General features: G+C 38.4%; 1 protein-coding gene across 1 annotated transcript in view; it reads right to left on the reverse strand.

Moving 5' to 3' along the window:
* Nucleotides 1-18,171, reverse strand: part of TMEM135 (transmembrane protein 135) — a 174,991-nt gene that overhangs the window by 149,943 nt on the left and 6,877 nt on the right. Inside the window, 1 exon segment of the mRNA XM_009323476.1 lies at nucleotides 14,274-14,366. Within this exon segment, the coding sequence (XP_009321751.1) occupies nucleotides 14,274-14,366 (93 nt within the window).

Below are 18,171 nucleotides of genomic sequence, written 5' to 3' on the forward strand. Positions count from 1 at the left end.
CTATTCATGCCAATAGAAGCAATGACAACTGTACAAATCTGCATGCCAACATATTGTTTGTGGAACATTTCCTAAAGAATGTTTTCTTGCTTAGCTTGACATGTTATAAAATTCAAAGAATAATCTTACTTTCACAAGTAGCATGAGCTTTTGCTTCATATAATAGCAAATCATACAAAATACCAATTTTTAAAATACAACCAAGATATTTTTTCCTACGAAACTCACTGCCAGTTCTCTCTCCTTATTTATGGTTTTCCCTAAATATATTTATGGTTTTCCTTAAATATAGAGTTGTTGCTAAGTTAAAAAAAAAGCACCAACAAAAAAAAAAAAGCCACCCAAAAAGCCTTGCCTGAAGGTGGGATGAATCCTTAGCACATGCTTATGCTCCTGGCAATTTTACCATAAATTAATTATCGCAACCACAGCAGCACTCAAAGAAAATTTCCAACAGAAAGCAAACACCTCCTCTTTCTCTAAACAGCCACAGAAGAGAGGTAGGCACCTGTCATTTTTAAGCTATTTCTCTCTCAATATTCATTCCTCCTTTTGAATATTTATTTCTTTCATATGTTTTGCCTTGCCCTGTCCATCTCATATGTCTAATACGCAGCACTCCAGTCCCTGCGGTTTTCTCATCAAGAACTTTTTTTGGCAATATGGAGTTTAAAGCATTGTTTTCTCTATTGCCTTGTTTCAGTTAAACCACAAAACTTTCTGGGTAGACATCCCAAAATCTAAACATTCACTGCAATTAATTAAACATATTTGAACTACTATAATTGCATTTTTTTACCAGTCACGTTTTTTATGATCACTTTTTTTTCCTTGCTCAAAACTAAAGGGGAAATAAGTGACCAAGTCAGAAATAACAGGAAATAGCCACAGCAAGATGAATACCACTATGTACAAAATCCACATAAATTGACTAAACAGGCACCTCTTTCAGTGAGAATAGTTCTAGGTGTGAGCTGTAACAGTGAGTCAGTAAATTCACGCCACAGGGCGAGGTACACACTGGGGCAAGTACACCCAGGCCCCATACCCCACTACAGCTCTTGCAACCCAGCGTACAGCAGCAGTTAGTAGTAGAGATGGCTAGAAGGAGCCTGAAGATGGATAAAGAAGGATGTTAAAAATCTTTATGCATGCAATTAAGAGAACATGTTCTCTGATTAAACAGTCTCACTGATGGGTTACGTTTCTCCACATACATAATAAATTTAAACAGCTGGGGGGCAAAAACCCACAAAATAAAAACATCCAACTCACTGTTAAGACAAGAATCGTTTTAGCTTTGCTATAACGCTTCCTAACTTCATCCCCAGTCCAAAGCATCATGTTCCTACTATATGCTTTTCCAAAAATTCTTAGTGTTGTCAAACCAGTAAACCTGACCTGAGAATAAATAGGTACTAGAATTAAACAAGTAAAACTTACCTTTTCTTGTGAGCTATACGACAAGATCTGAACTATGCGTGGTTTTAACATAGTGAATTTATGGAAAAATACGTTTTTTGTAAGTTTCCTACAAATTCAAGTTTGAATTTTATACGAACACCACTATTCATTGAGTCTGCTGCATATTCTGACAGTTATCACCTTATTTTAACCGATAATCCTTTTTTGGATTCTCCACAAGTCTAAGAAATCACAAATAAAACTTTCAAAGGAATCAGTGGATTCAAAGGTATATATGGGGTGGAATGTAAAAAAAAAGAATGTAAAGAGCACATAACTTATGCTGTACTGACTTGTTATAGTAAAATTTGAGAACATTTGTCCCTTTTTTTTTTCCCCCCCAAAAAAAAAAAAAAAAAAAAAGAAAGAGTTAACTCTGGCTTTAATTTCTGAACATAAACTAAGAAGCTGACATAATAGTTTGTAATGGCTCCCCAGACAGGATTTGTGGTCTGCAAAAACAGGAAGAATTCCTCCCCCCAGCTTCCCTCCCCCACACACACTGTAAAACACACCACTTTATAACCTGCAGAATTAAATCAAACACACAAATCACAGGTTTCCCCTGAAAAGAAAAAGGTCAAAATGAAGGGTGGGGGGGGGGGGGGGTGAGAGGGGGGGTGGTGTGGGGTCTGCTCTACAGCAGCTTGACACCAAAAGCTAACCAACTATAGATCTGGAGTTGAGATTGCATCCCTGTAATAACACAAGTACTACAGATTATGTTTAGGGTATCGTTAATCTCTCACACCCACCAATTTCCTACTGACAGCTGGAGGCCAGCAGCGAAATCCTGGTGCAAAAGTTCACTTAAAATCAGCAGAAACAGATAAGCTTTCAAAATAATGCCAAAAATTATGAAAACAGACCTAAGCAATAAGTTTTCAAAAAAAGAAAATTATTACTTTTTGAACTTAGTAAATACCAGCAGCAAGTCTTTCACACAAAGATAACGTTCAGGCACATAACTTCATGTCAAAAAATACAGTTTAAGGACCCATGGGCCACTGGATTTTTTTAAGGAATTTTCTATTTCAAAATTTTGGGCTGTTTCAAGTAGGAAATGGACACTTTACAGGTTGGGAAATTGAAGTTGCTCAAAACTGCAAATCAGTAATACTTGCTTCAAGCACATTACATGTTAAGTAAAATGGTTATTTTTTTCTTGCAAATACTCAGAATTTGTTGTTCTTAAAAGGAAAGAAAAGAAACTCAACGTGTTCTATGATTTGAACACATGCCAAAGAAAGGGTATGAGAAAACTGGAAAGGGAGAGAAGCCAAAAAGAAAATATATCTACAGTAATACATTCCAGTTAAATTAGTACCAATAATTCTTACTGAGTTTTCAGCTAGTGCAACACAAGATAACATCTATAGTTGAATTTTTTAACTGTTTTATACTCTATTTTATACAGATTTTCTTTCAACATCCCCTCCCTCTTCCTCCTCTCCCAGTTTCTCTATGGTGTCTACAGAGCCAACAGTCAAAACAAAGGCTGACCTACAGAGGGGAAAAAACCTCATAATTAAAGTGTGATTTAACCTCACAAGATTCCATGAAGAGATAAAAATCAGATTCCAAAAAGGTTATTAGTTTCATAAAAGGATTGACTAGTAGATAACAGAAGAATAACAAATTAATCAAACCTCAGGAAAAGAAATGAAGGATTTCCAGCAATTTTTTAAATTATTAACATTCTTGGTATGGAAGGTCTATCCAGTGTTAAATAAGGCCCCAAATAACAATTTCTTTGGACTGTTGATAGTAACACAGAATTGTTTTTAATCGGCTCAGTCAATCAAAAGGAAAACACTCAGTTCTTTTCTGGGCACCTTCTTAGTAGGATACAACATGTGCTGCTTGGCTGCTCTGTCTGGAAGGTATGCACGTAGGGCACAAGAGCAAGTGCTCTCTTTTTGAGCAAAACTGCTTTGGGGATCCTTAGCAGCAGTGGGTCGTTGCTTCTGCATATTTTGCTGACAATCACTACTGTTTCATAGCAAAAAGAGGACATACTGGACAGAACTGTTAATAAAAACTGGGAAGAGCAGCAAGACGGGGCATAGAAATTTCAGACTTGCAGAGATATGCAATATTCGCTGGCCTTGGACATATACTCAGTGTATTTTGGGAGTGAGAAGGACAGAAAGAATGAGAAAAAAAATTATCATATAAGGCTACGACTCTAACAGACAGCTTGGGGTTGTCCCAACACCAGTGGAAATTCATCCAGTATTTGACCTGTTCTCCCCCACTCTACCCTCCAGCCTTTCTCAGGTTAAGAGCCATTCACCCACACCCTACCTGCACATCCCAAACCCAGCCCACAGCAACTTGGTGAGAAGCAGCTCCAGAGGCTTCCCAAGAAACCTCTTGAAATAGCTGCCTTTCCCTCCCCGAGTCATATTCTGTGCCCCGTTTGAGACGGTCCATTCCACAATACAAGTTTTTGGATAAGCTACTCAAATCATCAGTTTTTTCATCTATTTCAAAAGACTTAAACAGCCTAATGCTCTTTTTCTTGTCTGTCAAACTAGTAGCTATTGTTTTGTTTGCATGTTTAGAGCTAATTTTCTCTTTAGACTCATGCTTTAATGATTACATTTGAGATCAGATGACACTGTTTACAAAATACCTGAAGCAATATGCAAAAAAAGCTAACATGACAAATCAATCCAACTCAAACGGAAGACTACTGCAGTTTTTCACATGCTGCGACTAACTTCTAAATGCCCTTATATTCAGAAACAGCAGACCAGCTATTCCAGCAGAAGTAGGGTATGGAGATAGATTTGCCAGCATACAGTGCCATTTGCATTTTTTTCCCCTTTAGAACCCCAATGACAGCATATTAAGTCATACTAAAAACAGGCTTCAAATCCAGTTAGGAACTATGAATTAGTCGTGCAGGAGACAGATTAACGCTGTTAATAGCGTGCCTACATCCGTAAGGGCCTGGAACACCAGGGGTCCCAAAGAATAGCAGTGTCAGAAGCCAATGTAAACCTTCTCTGGAAAGGTAGGCAAGCCATACTAAAAATTTGACGGAGAGTCATTTCAACACATCCCTACTGACTGAGAAGTCAACTTCTGGCAGGACATCAGTATTCCATGAACTGTGCCAGATACTACAGACAGACATTAATGTGACATTTCACCTACCAAAGACAGAAAGAAGCTATTGCCAAGTCCAGTGTGAACCTATTATTTTCTAACTTTAAGCTCAAAGATCCAAAATGCCAACAGTTGGTATTAGAACATTTTTGCTAGTTCCTCAGTCCATTGCTCACAAGGAATGAATAATGGACACTGAAGAAGAGCTTAAAAGGAAAAACTTATCATTGATAAAGCAAAACGGAGCACATACAAATGCCTTCAACTAGACAAAATGATGTTGTACTACCAGAGAGCTCATATTGTTTCAGTCTTTCACTAAAGTTGGAGCAGTCTGGATTGTGATGACAGGTACTGGCCCAAATTCATGAGACCTGTTTTATGCTTGCCTTTAATGCTGTGGTCTCTGTTGTTCCTGCTCTTGCTTTTCAGACAGACCATCTTTAGAAGAAGGTTTTAATGGCACACGCTTACTTTATCAAAAAGTTTCAATCTGGAATGGAGGTCATCTGATTACAAGAAACACTATGCAATCCATAGGACTTACTAAAGGAAACAAAAACGTGTCATTTTCTGTTCTGCGATGTGGAGGGAAGAGGGCAGGAAGGGGAAGCAAGATGTTTAACCACAGTACACTGCTGTAATCTTCACCACAGAAAACCCCTGCATGGTTAAATATAGCAATCATTACCATTCTAGGTTTCTACCTCCACGCTTTTCCTGCTGCAGGAGCTAACAACAACGTTAATTCCTTGGGAGCAATGAAGCTACAGGAAAGAGTCACCTCATTTACAAAGGGTTTACAGGTGTGGCTCATATGGAAACAAAGATTTAAGCTCCTGTCATCTGTACTATCTAAAAACAATATCCTACGAGCAGACCTGAGGAACATATCACAGAAAAGTTCCCTCAAAGACTTTCAGCCACTGTACCAGAGGCATGGTAGGCACGGGTATTACCTCGCCAGGTAAATGTCAAGCTTTTCATTGCCACATCAGCCAGCACTATAGCCAGCTCACCTAGGCAGCATCTGAAGCTTATTCTATACTAGCAGAATATTTATTATTCCCCCTCTGGGAGCTGCATGTTACATGCAAACATTCAGGCACAGAAGATGTATTAAGTGTTTCCTTAAGCCAAGGAAGTCCAAATGAGTGTCTCCTGGATGCTAGTGCTGAGCAGACAGAACAGAGTAATTAATCCACCGTTTGTGCCATTTGAATCCAAGTCAGACTTGCAGAATAGCCCAATGTTCAGGCGCAGTCTGAATTTTAACATTTTATCTGTAGGCATTTCAATAGGACTTTAAGTTTTCTAGGGTTTTTTGTGGGGTTTGGGGGGTTAATGATGAAAAACAGAACACAAAATTATACTAATACTCAGATGAGTAAATCACTTTTACTTAATTTTCAGCCTACAAAATGAACATTTCAAAAACAGATTTGCCAAAAGTGGTCCTTAGAATAATAAAAAAAAAATTAAACTTTAACTATAATCAAGTCTCAATTACTCATGGAGCAGTGCAGGAAGAGCTAGCTACACAGAGTGACCTGGGACCTATCAGAGCTTGTAGCTTGACCTCAGCGCTGCCCTTTGTCCATCCAGGCTGGCCCCATGTGAACAGACAGAGGTAGTCCAGATCTGCCTGTGATGTCTTTACACTATTATTCATGAAGTAACCTCACGGCTGGTGCTGTGCCTAAGCTGGTAAATCCTGAAACTCAGGGAACTGGAGACCATTGAGCAAATGCAACCAAATAGTCCTGCATGATCCAGCTCAGCCCTGACTGTAACAACACTAAGAGAAAATAAACCCAGTCTGTACAGACCCACCCAGATGTCTGCAACACATTCTCCAGCATCTCCAGAATCACAGGTATACATTTTACATGGGATCTTCCAGTATTCTTACTCTGTCTGCCTGTGTTATCCCAGAAAATGGATTGTCACCTGTAAAGCTGTAGCTGCTCTCCTGCTCTTCCATCTTCTGCAAGACTTCAAGGACCACACAAGCAAGCTGGACCAAATTTTTCCAACATTCGAATGCTGCAGGCTGAAAATTCCTGAAACTTGGTTGCTGAACACTTCTGCAGACACGGTTACAGTTTTTCAGAAGCCTGATTAGTTTATAACCTGGGCTGATTGACTATAAATGCATGAGACTGGAATCACTGATCCCCAAGGATCCTTCTTGCTCTGTTCATAACTACAGGATTCATCTTGCCAAACTTTTGCCACCTGAAGTGGATGAAATCTAACTTAAGACAGTTAACTGGACTGCCTTTATAACTGAGACACTTAATGGTGATTAACTCAATTGATTGGGAAGAGATGACTGGTATGAAATAGAAACAGGCATTTCAGATGGTTAGATAAGTCAGTGTTGACTGTAACCACTTCTTTTAAAAAGGCATGCAGAAGCATAAGGATTATACCTACATCTTATGTGCATACACAGAGTCACATGGAGTAAAGGTCAGGGGTGAAGGATAGACTGATTGTAGGAATAATTAAGAGCACAGTATGGGGGAGAGGATCTTTCTTGCATAAAAAACAAAATGGTTTCCACAGTTCGTTTAAATGCAGCAAATTTAATTCTACAGCTACTTTTACAAATGGAGCACATAGTTTACATCTTGCTAGTAACATAGTGTCTTTTTATGACCCACAGAGAACATCCTTTTCCTTCACACAGGACTGCTTCACAATCCGGCTATAACTTAAAATGACAGCCTTCCCTTCATCCACTAGGCAGGTGACCTTATCACAGAAGGATATAAAATTAGTTAAACAGGACTTTCCCTTTGTGAAACCATGTTGACTATGCCTAATGATTGCACTGGTTTTTAAATGCCTTTCAACAGTACCCAGTATAATCTTCTCCATAATTCTTCCAGGAACTGAGGTTAGACTAACAGGTCTGTAGTTTCCTGGGTCTTCCCTCACGCCCTTTTTGTGGATTGGAATAACATTGGCTGGCTTCCAGTCAGCAGGGACCTCCCCAGACTCCCAAGACCTTTGGTAGATGATCGAGAGGGGTCCTGCCATAACATCAACTAGCTCCTTCAGTACTCTGGGATGAATCCCATCAGGACCCATGGACTTGTGAACATTCAGCTGACACAGCTGGTCCCTTACAATTTCAGTGTCCACAAAGGGAAAGTCACTGTTCCCAACTCGTGGTCCCCCCTCAACTCAGGGGACTGTGCAGCCCAAGGTCTATCACTATTCTTGTCAGGTACAACACTGGCCAGTTTCAACTCTAATTGAGCTTTTGACCTTTTGTGTCTTCTCCCTGCATATGCGAACCACAGCTCTGTAATCTTCCTGCAAAGCCTGACCTCGCTTCCAGAGATCATGCAATTTCTTTTTCCTCTTGAGCTCCATGAGGAGTTCCCTGCTCAGCCAAGCTAGTCTTCTGCCCTGCTTGCTTGACTTACGACACAGTGGAATTGCCTGCTCCTGTGCTTATAAAAGGTGGTTCTTAAAAACTGACTTCATTAATATTGATTTAACTGAACACAGTTAAATCAGCTTTAGGAACTTTTTCCAGAATTAACATGTAATGCTCTAACAATAAGTGAAAAATAAAAATCTTTTTGCAAATATCAACAAAGTTATGATTGCCAGGGATATACCCTACAGAGGTCATCAATCTTTCTAGTGTAAAATACCAGGCTATTGGTGTTTTTTTTTCCAAACTGGAGACTGAGTGCATCAGGACAAACATAGCATAAGCCAGGTGATCCCATTTCTCAGAAAGACAAATTACTGTAACTCATTGATTAGAAATACTTTAGCCCTGTGCTGGGCAAGAGCTCCCAGCTTAGAGCTCGCACTAAGATCCAAGAAAGTAGCAAGAGATGCTACTTTCCATGAAAAACACTCCCGAGACCTGCCAGTCCTGAGCTACCTGCCATTCACAATGTTCCCACAATCACAGCATCTTCCAGATCGACTCCTGCACTCCCAGGCAACCTTGAACGATCAGTGTTTTCCCTCCCTCTGATAACAATAGCAGTAGCAACCCTCAAAGCATGCAGAAAAATATGTTCAAATGCTTACATGCTGTTACTATAAAAACACAGATCTCTCAAACATTGGCTGTCACCAAGGCAGTTGCTGAAGTGCAATGTATTTAACGTATTTTGGTTTAGAAACAAAAGCGTTCCCATTAACTTCTACAGCTTGGCTCCATATTTCACAGCAATAATCACTCTAAAGGACTAAAACTCAAAAATAACTTGTTTCCCTGCTAGCTCTCCTTACCAGATTACAACACAAAATACTCATGTGAGTGATTCAAACTTGAGGGTTTTTTCACTACAACACAAAAAATATGCAAAAAATCATCCCTCAATGTAGCTTGCTCTCTCAATTTCTTACCTGTACCAAGTAAGACTAAAGCTTGCAAAAACACTTGCTGTGTTTTAGAAGAGTTAGTTTACGTGTTTTGACCACCCATCCTCCCATACTGGTGATTTATAGGTTTCCCTAAAATACAACGTCAAACTGAATAGCCGTAAAACATTTTGAGAAAGGAAACTGTCACCTCAAGTCTAAATATACTGTATTACTATACAGAAATATATACCAACAAATTTGTATTTGAATGGACAAACTTACAAAAATGCTGTATTTATTTACAGCGTATACTTTTTACCATTCTATGTTGCCATATTCTTCCTTTATAATGTGTTTAGACTAATGGCATTTATGACAAGCAAATAACCCTAACAGCAACTGAATGTTTTATCAGGACAACAAATATACAGTCTAAAAATTCCACATTGTTCTTACACAAATGTTTTTGCCACTTTTCTAAGCAATACATAGCAATACTTTTGTTTCCAAGAACACTAAATATATGTGTATATATATAGATGTTCTCTATAACGTGCACTGTTGCACTATATCACTTTTTAAATGCACATGCTTTAAATATTTTTCTGAGAGTCTAGTATACTGATTTTTTTTTTTGATGAAAAACACCCGAAGTTTTCAACTAAAAACGTGTTGCCAACGGTCGTCCAGAGCAGGATTTTACAACCAAATTATCTCAAGTTTTATAATACCATCAGTGAGACAGTCTCAACTGTAGCGACGAGACAGGCGCCGCTATAATGTTAACAGCCAGTATGTAAACATTAATGCAGCCTAAGGGGGGAGCAGGGGGCAATCCCAGAAGGGTCCCTTCAGAACTGCCACAGAACTTTTAGGTGGCTGTAGTTAAACTTTCCTTGGCTTAATTACTTACAAAGAGCAGGAAAAAAAAAAGTTAGCCAGGGAGTAAGACAATTAATTTCATTAAAATTGTAATTGTGTGCTTTCTTAAAGCTTCAGTTATAGTTCTTGAAACTCACTAAAACATTATTTTTTGAACAAGAGTCCAACAAACTGAAGTTTGCCATTTAGCTATTAGCAAAACACAACTTAAATGGTTTTGAAACATCAACACATTTACAAAACACTTAAGAGAACATCATTCTTCTCCTTGAGACTAATCACAGAGGTCTTAAATACAGGCTCTTCACTGAGCTATCAGACTTCTTTGTCTTAGAAATCAGTAAGGTACAACCGATCTAATCAGATTTCCAGTAATAGGCTGGCTTCAGGCAAGTCTCAAATCACATTTCAACAGCTCCATTCACAACAATTTTAACAAGTATACTCAGTTACTTCCTTGCCTTCTAACAGTCTCGGTGCTTCTAGAACAAGGTAGTACCATGTATTTCAGTCTAAACCACATACCTCCTCCTCCTCTGCTATATGCTCAATTCTTGTTGATAACATTTAATAGATGTTGAAAAAAATGACAGGAGACTGTAACTTTGAATTACAAACAGAAGCCAAAAGATGTAAACAAAATATTCCTTTTTCAAAATTACAAACAAATAAAATTGCTTCTTATCACCAGTTTGAAACAACACCTATAGGAGTAAACAAGGAGTACACGGGTAAAACAGCTCCATACAAAGGTTAATAAAATGCATGTAAATGATTTCCTAAGGAAGCTTAACAAAATTAATGTAACTGAGTCATTCCTCTATTTTTGAGGAGACATTAACACAACTTTTAATGTCTAACACTACAAAACTAAATTCTGTGACAAAAGAATTGCATATTTTTCTTTAACAGATGTAAAAAAGGTGAAACTATAAAGAAAATTATATTCTTTTAAATACACTTGTGCAAGTGCACCTGTTAGAAGCTTACTTATTACAATACAGCCATAGTTATTATGACAATATATACATAAAAAGTATTAAAATGTTGAAGTCACAGCCAAATAATCAAAAGGAATTAGAAAAAGGTACATTCTAATGAATTGTGTTCATTTCTCTGGGAAAAGGGAGTACTTCCCTTATTGGCAAGAACGTTTTCTTTGCATCTGGAAACACATAACACAGCACTAACACCTACAATATTTTTTGTTTCATTTCCCATTTTTCAACACCCCTGCCAGAGCTATAAATTCAGGGAAAAAAAAAATGGCAGGACTAACACTAAAAACGATTAAGATGATCTGTACTCTATGAGATAATATGAAGTAAAAAATCAGCTGAAATTTAACTCTGTGCCCTCTTAGCACTTCTCAGAGCATAAAACGTACACCAGCTATGCAGCTAACAGATGTCAGACTGTCATTTATAAATTCTGCATTGGCCAGTAAGGATGCTTCCTCCTAATCCTAACAGGCAACCCACACCACTTGAGAGTACCCGAAAAAGGCAAAAATTCTGAGTTACTCCTACCAGAGTAAGGGACTAAAGGCACAGAATATGAATCTGCACATTACAAACACATAATCTCCATGTCTACGTATCTACATTCAATTATTACCTAAGAAATAGTTCTTATCAAAACATTACTTAATCGTAATAATGTGACTAGTTCTCCTCCAGTAATCTCACAGAACATTTATAGATACATATACAAAAAAGTTTACAAGAGTTCTTACTCCTTGGCCCTTTCCACAGATCCTAATAAACTAGTTTTCACAGACAGGATAACCATATTTTATAATCACCAAACATACTAACATGCAATTTATAACTTTATAGAACTGTAGCGGCATAATATAATGCAGATCATTTCCTGAGTCTGTCTGAAGTTTCTCTGCAATGTCACCTCCCCTTCTCATTGCCAGTGCCGTGCAAATTTGCAATTACGTATTACACAGATACAAACCATAATCAAACTAGTTCTGTAACACATTAGAAAACACACTCCTCCTCAGGATTATAATGCGCCTAGACAAGCTATCCATCTCTTTTTCCCATTCTTCCGTTAAGAATTATAAAATGTACAAGGCTGGCACACATGAACAGCAACACTCAGAAGAAAATCTGATTTACAAGCCTGCTGTTCCCAAGTTCAGGACTGACAGGGATGCTGTGCAAGCAAATGCCAGTGAGGTACTTAAAATAGGGTATCCACTTGGGAAGAGATTAAGTGATTAAGTTTGATGTTGCTGCCAGCTGCTAGTAGCAATTCAAAGGGCTAGAGATAGGTTTATGAACTCAAATCAGGACTTTTTCCCACCTCCCTGATTTTTCAATACCATTTGTTGTAAGCTACTCAGGATACGACTGAAAATGCCACTGTGTCTCCATGTCAAACGTCAGTTTCCTAAGAGACTGCAAGTCTATTAAAATTTGGTTTTGCCTGTAACAGAAGCTAACAAACAAATAGATGTGAAATCAGAAAGTCATATTTCACTGTCTGTCAGCAGCAGCATTTCACACATTATACATAGTTAGCATCTGATAACATACCAAACAACTTCATATTTTAAAAAAACTAAACTTTCAACCTTTTGATGCCACTTAATTTTTTTTTCATTGATAACAGCGACCCCCCTTTTTAGCTGCGTGTGTTAACTGCAATACCAATGTTGCCTTTCTACATTTTATCTGATGCAATATAATGTGAACTTTTTAGGCAAAATACCTTAGGTCACACATTTTGGATTCTGACAGAAAGGAGAATAACCTTCCAAGAATTAAGTATTTCAGCATTATTCATTACATACATGCTGTACCAACCTACTTTTGTCATTTTCACACACCTCTATTTCAACTTTTATTTCTTTCAAATTTCAGATGCTAAATAGGAGCCTGTTAACATGTCAAAGCTTTCATACATTGCCACTAAGACCTTTAGAAATCCCCATTTGACATAAAATTTGTTTGCCTACTCTTTATGCTACACTTAACAAGCAAGTTTTTCAAAATTGTTCCACTGTTACACAAACACCTTGTATGGGTTTGGGCTCACAAGCTGTTTCAACTCTTGACTCAAATACTCTGAAAGCTACAAGAAATTCATAGATGGACACCCAGCCTGATTTCTTCCCCTTTAATGTTATCTAGAAATATTAGAAGTTTGACACACAAAATCCTCACATTGTAACAGGTCTGTAGGAAAAGTTAAGCTAGTGCTGTCATTGATCAAAGGGGGAAAATGCATTTGCTCTCACCGCAAAGTGACACACTGATGCCAACGGCAGCTGGAGTCTAGGCAACTAGACAAAGTTCTACCAAAGCGTATCCATTATTTAATAAAGTGATTTAGAAGCACTCCCACCTTTCCAGAACTTCTTACGCATCCTCAATTTTCAAAAACAACGGGTAATGCATTCTTTTAAAAGGACAGAACTTTGACAATCTTACCTAGAACTTGGCTTGGGCCTTGCTTCCTCCGTGACTGAAGTTTAGGAATGAGGCCTGACAGTCAGTCAACAACATGATGTATATGTATTTGCAGTTATTTTGAAATGACTGCTTAAGGAAGTTTCAGATATTCATAGTAACCAAAAGTGCACATCATCTCTAGTACTAAACCTCCCTCATCATCTTCTAAAGAGTAATCCCTTACATTATCTTTTTGTCACCTTCTCTACTTTGAATAAAACCTACTAACTAGATGACTAAAGCATCTCATTCCATATTAAAGTAATTAAGCATTATAACTTTCACTCTTGATACAAGCTACTAATACCAGTTGAATTTCAAAACATTAAAACCTTACAACCCAGGATTTCACCTGCCACCATTCATGGCCACACTACAAACGGCAGCTTTCTGCTACTCTTGGATCACTCACAGCTTTCTTCCCCCCTCTTCATGCTTTCATAACGAACTTCCCATAGATAGCTGAACTTCGCCACCTTTCCTTAAGTGAAAGGCTTGGCTTTTCATCCAATTTGGATTACTTCAGCTCTTCCAGTCAGTTTTTTCCACAACATGCTATTACTCCTCTATCTTAACTAATGTCATGTTGTTAACTCAAGTCATCAGCAACTTTCATTAGCATGCTCCTTTTCTGTGAGTAATTGCAAACATTATTTAAATTTAAAAAAAAAAAAAAAAAAAAAAAAAAAAAAAAAAACCAAACCACAGCTTCGGTAGGAAATCCTAAGCAACCGAGTTTCATCGGGCAATCCTAAGCAACCCAATTACACATTAAACAAGAAAAACAAACCACAAAAAAGAAACTGAATGTTTGTAAAGTGTTTTTTCACTGTAGCTTCCTAGATTTAAATCTAAGGTTGCAAAAGAACACTATTTCAAATGAAGTACATTTCCAGCATTCTGAAACAAAACCACTGAACTGTCAAATGTCAATCATCAAATGACCAAAACAAGAGATATTATATAAAACTGAAAATCTGTAAACACAAACCATACCTGCTTTTCCTTTCGATGAGAATAGCCATATAAGAAGCAGGTAAAGCAGCACCAAAGCCAGGAGACCAAAAGTAGAATTTCCCAAGTAGCTTCCTGAAAATGTAATTTGTACGCATATTACACGCAAAGCAACCAAAACATCAATGTACACCACCATATTTACCTTTATCATAAAATTATGCATGCTTTATTAAGATTAATTTTGTCCCCTTACATTAATCAATACTTACAAAAAAATACTAATCATTATATTTTTACAGTTGGATAGTTCTCAGTGGTTCCCACAGTGCTTCATAGACATTAAACACCTGAACTACTTCATTAATTTATCCATTTCATTTAAAGGATTACTTTGCTTCAAAGAAAGCAGTGCTTTCAAGAGATGTTTCTGAGAAGTTGCAGATATTAATTCCAGAAAAATCTTCTAAAAGAACTTATAGTTGCTCCTCTCTCTGCTACTTGCCCAAATACATCTTCAGGAAGATGTGCCTTGTGGAATGCAGGGATGTAATCAGGTGAGTGAGAAATCAAATCAAATTATTATAATATACGACACGTTCCAAAGACAGATAGTCAACTGATGCTAAAAACAGTAAACCACTCATTTACAGTAAGCCAAGGAATCAATCTGCACGTTGCAACTGGAAGCAACAGTGACATTCCAGTGCTATTAAGAAAGCTCTCATTTTTTGCAACAAGATCTGGGTTTCACTCAAAGAGTCCACACAATTTCAACTACCAAAATTCCTCCAACATTAAGAGTTGAAAAAAATAGTTACACAAATGACTAAACCTATCTAAGAAAATATTTCTATAAATTGGTTACTGTTAAAGGAGGAAAACCAAAAGGCATGTCAGACGCAATGGCAAAGAGGTGCCACATTTGGTCTGTTCTGGACACCTTCACCTTCAAACTAATTCAGGTTGATCACAGAAGGAAACAATAGTCAGGCAGTCATGAAATTTGGTAGCGTGATAATAAACGTACTTCAATTACACCAATGCTGCTCAGCTGATAAGCACTATCAGTTCAGGGAAACAGAGTGTTACAATGGAGTCTACCCTTCTAAAAACACAGTGAACAAAACACAACAAACAAAACAGCAAACACATACAGGGTAGAAAAGGAAATTTTCTTAGATAAAATTTCATGTTGACAACAGAGAGAACAAAGATCATTAATCAGTAACATCTGATTAGCCCACTGTCATTCTTGCTGTAAAAGGCACTATCAGCCTCATTTCATACTTGTCCTACAAAAATAACATTAGCAGTGAGCAATGCCAGCTTATGTTCATAAGTGAAAGGAGAGCCAGTGTATCAGCAGCAAGTGATGTAATGGCAATTACACACACTGTTCATTCCCATGGCTGCAAAAGGATAATTTCTCAGGATGACAATGCCAAATGCTGCAGGAGCTGAAGTTCATTATCAGGACTCTCTTGGAAAGCAATTACTGTATGAAGTTTCAGAGAAGCAATTTTAAACATCTTACTAAGCATGAACACATCTTACCAGACACACCTGTTAAGTAACAGAACAAATGTCTTTTCTGTGGGAAAGAAGCAGGAATTTGTTCTTTTGGCATGGTTTAGAATCCCTCTACGAATGCTTACATGTTCAGTTTGATAAGATTTTGGAAACAGGAGTAACATATTTTACATAATAAAACCTAGCAGAAACTAAAATGTCCAATCAGTAAGTGAAGCATTTAAACTTCAGCTAAAGTAAATTAAAACAAGTTTTTGTTATTATTTGCATGGTTATTTTCACATGGTCTATTTCTACCCATAGACAGAAATTGAAATGAGAATGAGAAATTGGAATGAGAAATATGAGTTCTTTCAGGTTATGCATCTAATTCCTCAATGTACAGCTGTATCCAAAACTCAAAGGCTGGTTGATACGTAAGGTTGAATCTCATTAAGCAAGTTAACGTAAAGCTGTACAACAAACTTAATTACTCTAGTTGCTAGACTAAGAGAACCGTGTCTTCATGAAGTTTTGCATTTAATAAAACCAGAAACCTAAAAATCACACCTTTCATTTAACAGAGTCAACACTGGAGCCTAGCACTTCCGTCTGAAGCTCAGACAGATGTAGTCTTCTGGATCTCACCAGCGGAAGAGATTACAACCCCCAGCTGGCCTGTCACACATCCATTACAGAGATATCACTCCCACAGCTCTGCCAACACAGCAGTCTGCACAGATTCCCTAATTCACTTCAAGAAAAAAAGGAGAGAGAAAGGAAGGAAAAAAGAAGGGAGGGAAGGGAGGGAGGAAGGGGAGGAAGGGGAGGAAGGGGAGGAAGGGGAGGAAGGGGAGGAAAAAAAGTAGCCAGCCAAGTTAGCTTAGTAATCCCTTCTAGAATGAGAAGATCTATCCACATCCTAAGTCGTTGCTGATATTGGATTTAGATGTTTTTGAAATTTTGCCCACCTATGAAATGCTGAGAATATTAAACAATGCCTGAAATTATTTTAATTGCACTTACTTGCGTTAAGTTTTACATCCTTGAAAATATTTGCAGCAGTTTCAATTCTGGTGGTTTTCCCTAGCTGAAAGGAAGCAAATAACTACAAGAGCATCAAAAAGACGTATTAGCACAAGCCAGACTTCTCACTGACAATTACATTTCATATTTAGGTCTTTTAATTTTTACTGAATGACTAAGACGTATCTTCAGTATCCACACTGACTGAAGATTCATACCTTGGTAAAGGTATGGACAGACGAAGCGGTCACTTTATCCAGGACACCCTATATGCCTGCCACCACATCTCCTCCTTGGTGCTACAAAAGAAGGAAACGGGCAACTCTTCTCAAATCAGGAATTATGCAGGTAAATATGAGGTTAACATGTCCAGCTACAAACCCTTTAATCTGTTGCTTTGGACTAGAACTCCAGGAGGCTAAGATCAGTCAGCTGCATGGGCCTTGCTGGACAATTTTGCTTCTGAGTTACTGCTGCTCGTGCTATAATATACCTTCCAACCAAAAAAGATACAAAAACTGCAGCATGCATCCTGTTACACAAATCTATCACATCCCATCTCTCATCACTATCTAGAATCAGATCTAGAGCATCTAGGTCTCCAAAGTCTCAGCCAATCTCTTCACATGGTTGCAAATCAAGTTCAGAAATACTCAGGCCACAGTTATGCAGAACACCATACAGGTACTGATATTTCTTTGATGGATTAAAACATACGATACCAAATCGCATTCTGGGCTGGAGAATGACATACAATTACTTTTGCTCTCAGGGGCTACTGAAGGAAGTACACTGTATCACACAGCAATAAATTCAAGGAATCATACAAGTTCAAACAAAACATTTTTGTCACCAGGTGACCCACCTAGTGGACAAGGGAAAAGCTGTGGGTGTGGTCTACCTGGACTTCAGTAAGGCCTTTGACACTGTCTCCCACAGCATTCTCCTAGAGAAGCTGGCAGCTCACGGCTTAGACAGGTGTACTCTGCGCTGGGTCAAAAACTGGCTGACGGCCGGGCCCAAAGTGTTGCGGTGAATGGAGTTCAATCCAGTTGGTGGCCGGTCACGAGCGGTGTTCCCCAGGGCTCAGTTTTGGGGCCAGTTCTGTTCAATATCTTTACTATGATCTGGATGAGGGGATCGAGTGCACCCTCAGTCAATTTGCAGATGACACCAAGTTGGGCGGCAGTGTTGGTCTGCTCGAGGGTAGGAAGGCTCTGCAGAGGGACCTGGACAGGCTGGATCGATGGGCCGAGGCCAACTGTATGAGGTTCAACAAGACCAAGTGCCAGGTCCTGCACTTGGGCCACAACAACCCCATGCAGCGCTACAGGCTTGGGGAAGAGGGGCTGGAAAGCTGCCTGGCAGAAAAGGACCTGGGGGTGCTGGTCGACAGCCGGCT

This window comes from Pygoscelis adeliae, unplaced genomic scaffold, assembly GCF_000699105.1.
Source record: "Pygoscelis adeliae isolate BGI_AS28 unplaced genomic scaffold, ASM69910v1 Scaffold84, whole genome shotgun sequence".
In the NCBI taxonomy this organism is placed as follows: Eukaryota; Metazoa; Chordata; class Aves; order Sphenisciformes; family Spheniscidae; genus Pygoscelis; species Pygoscelis adeliae.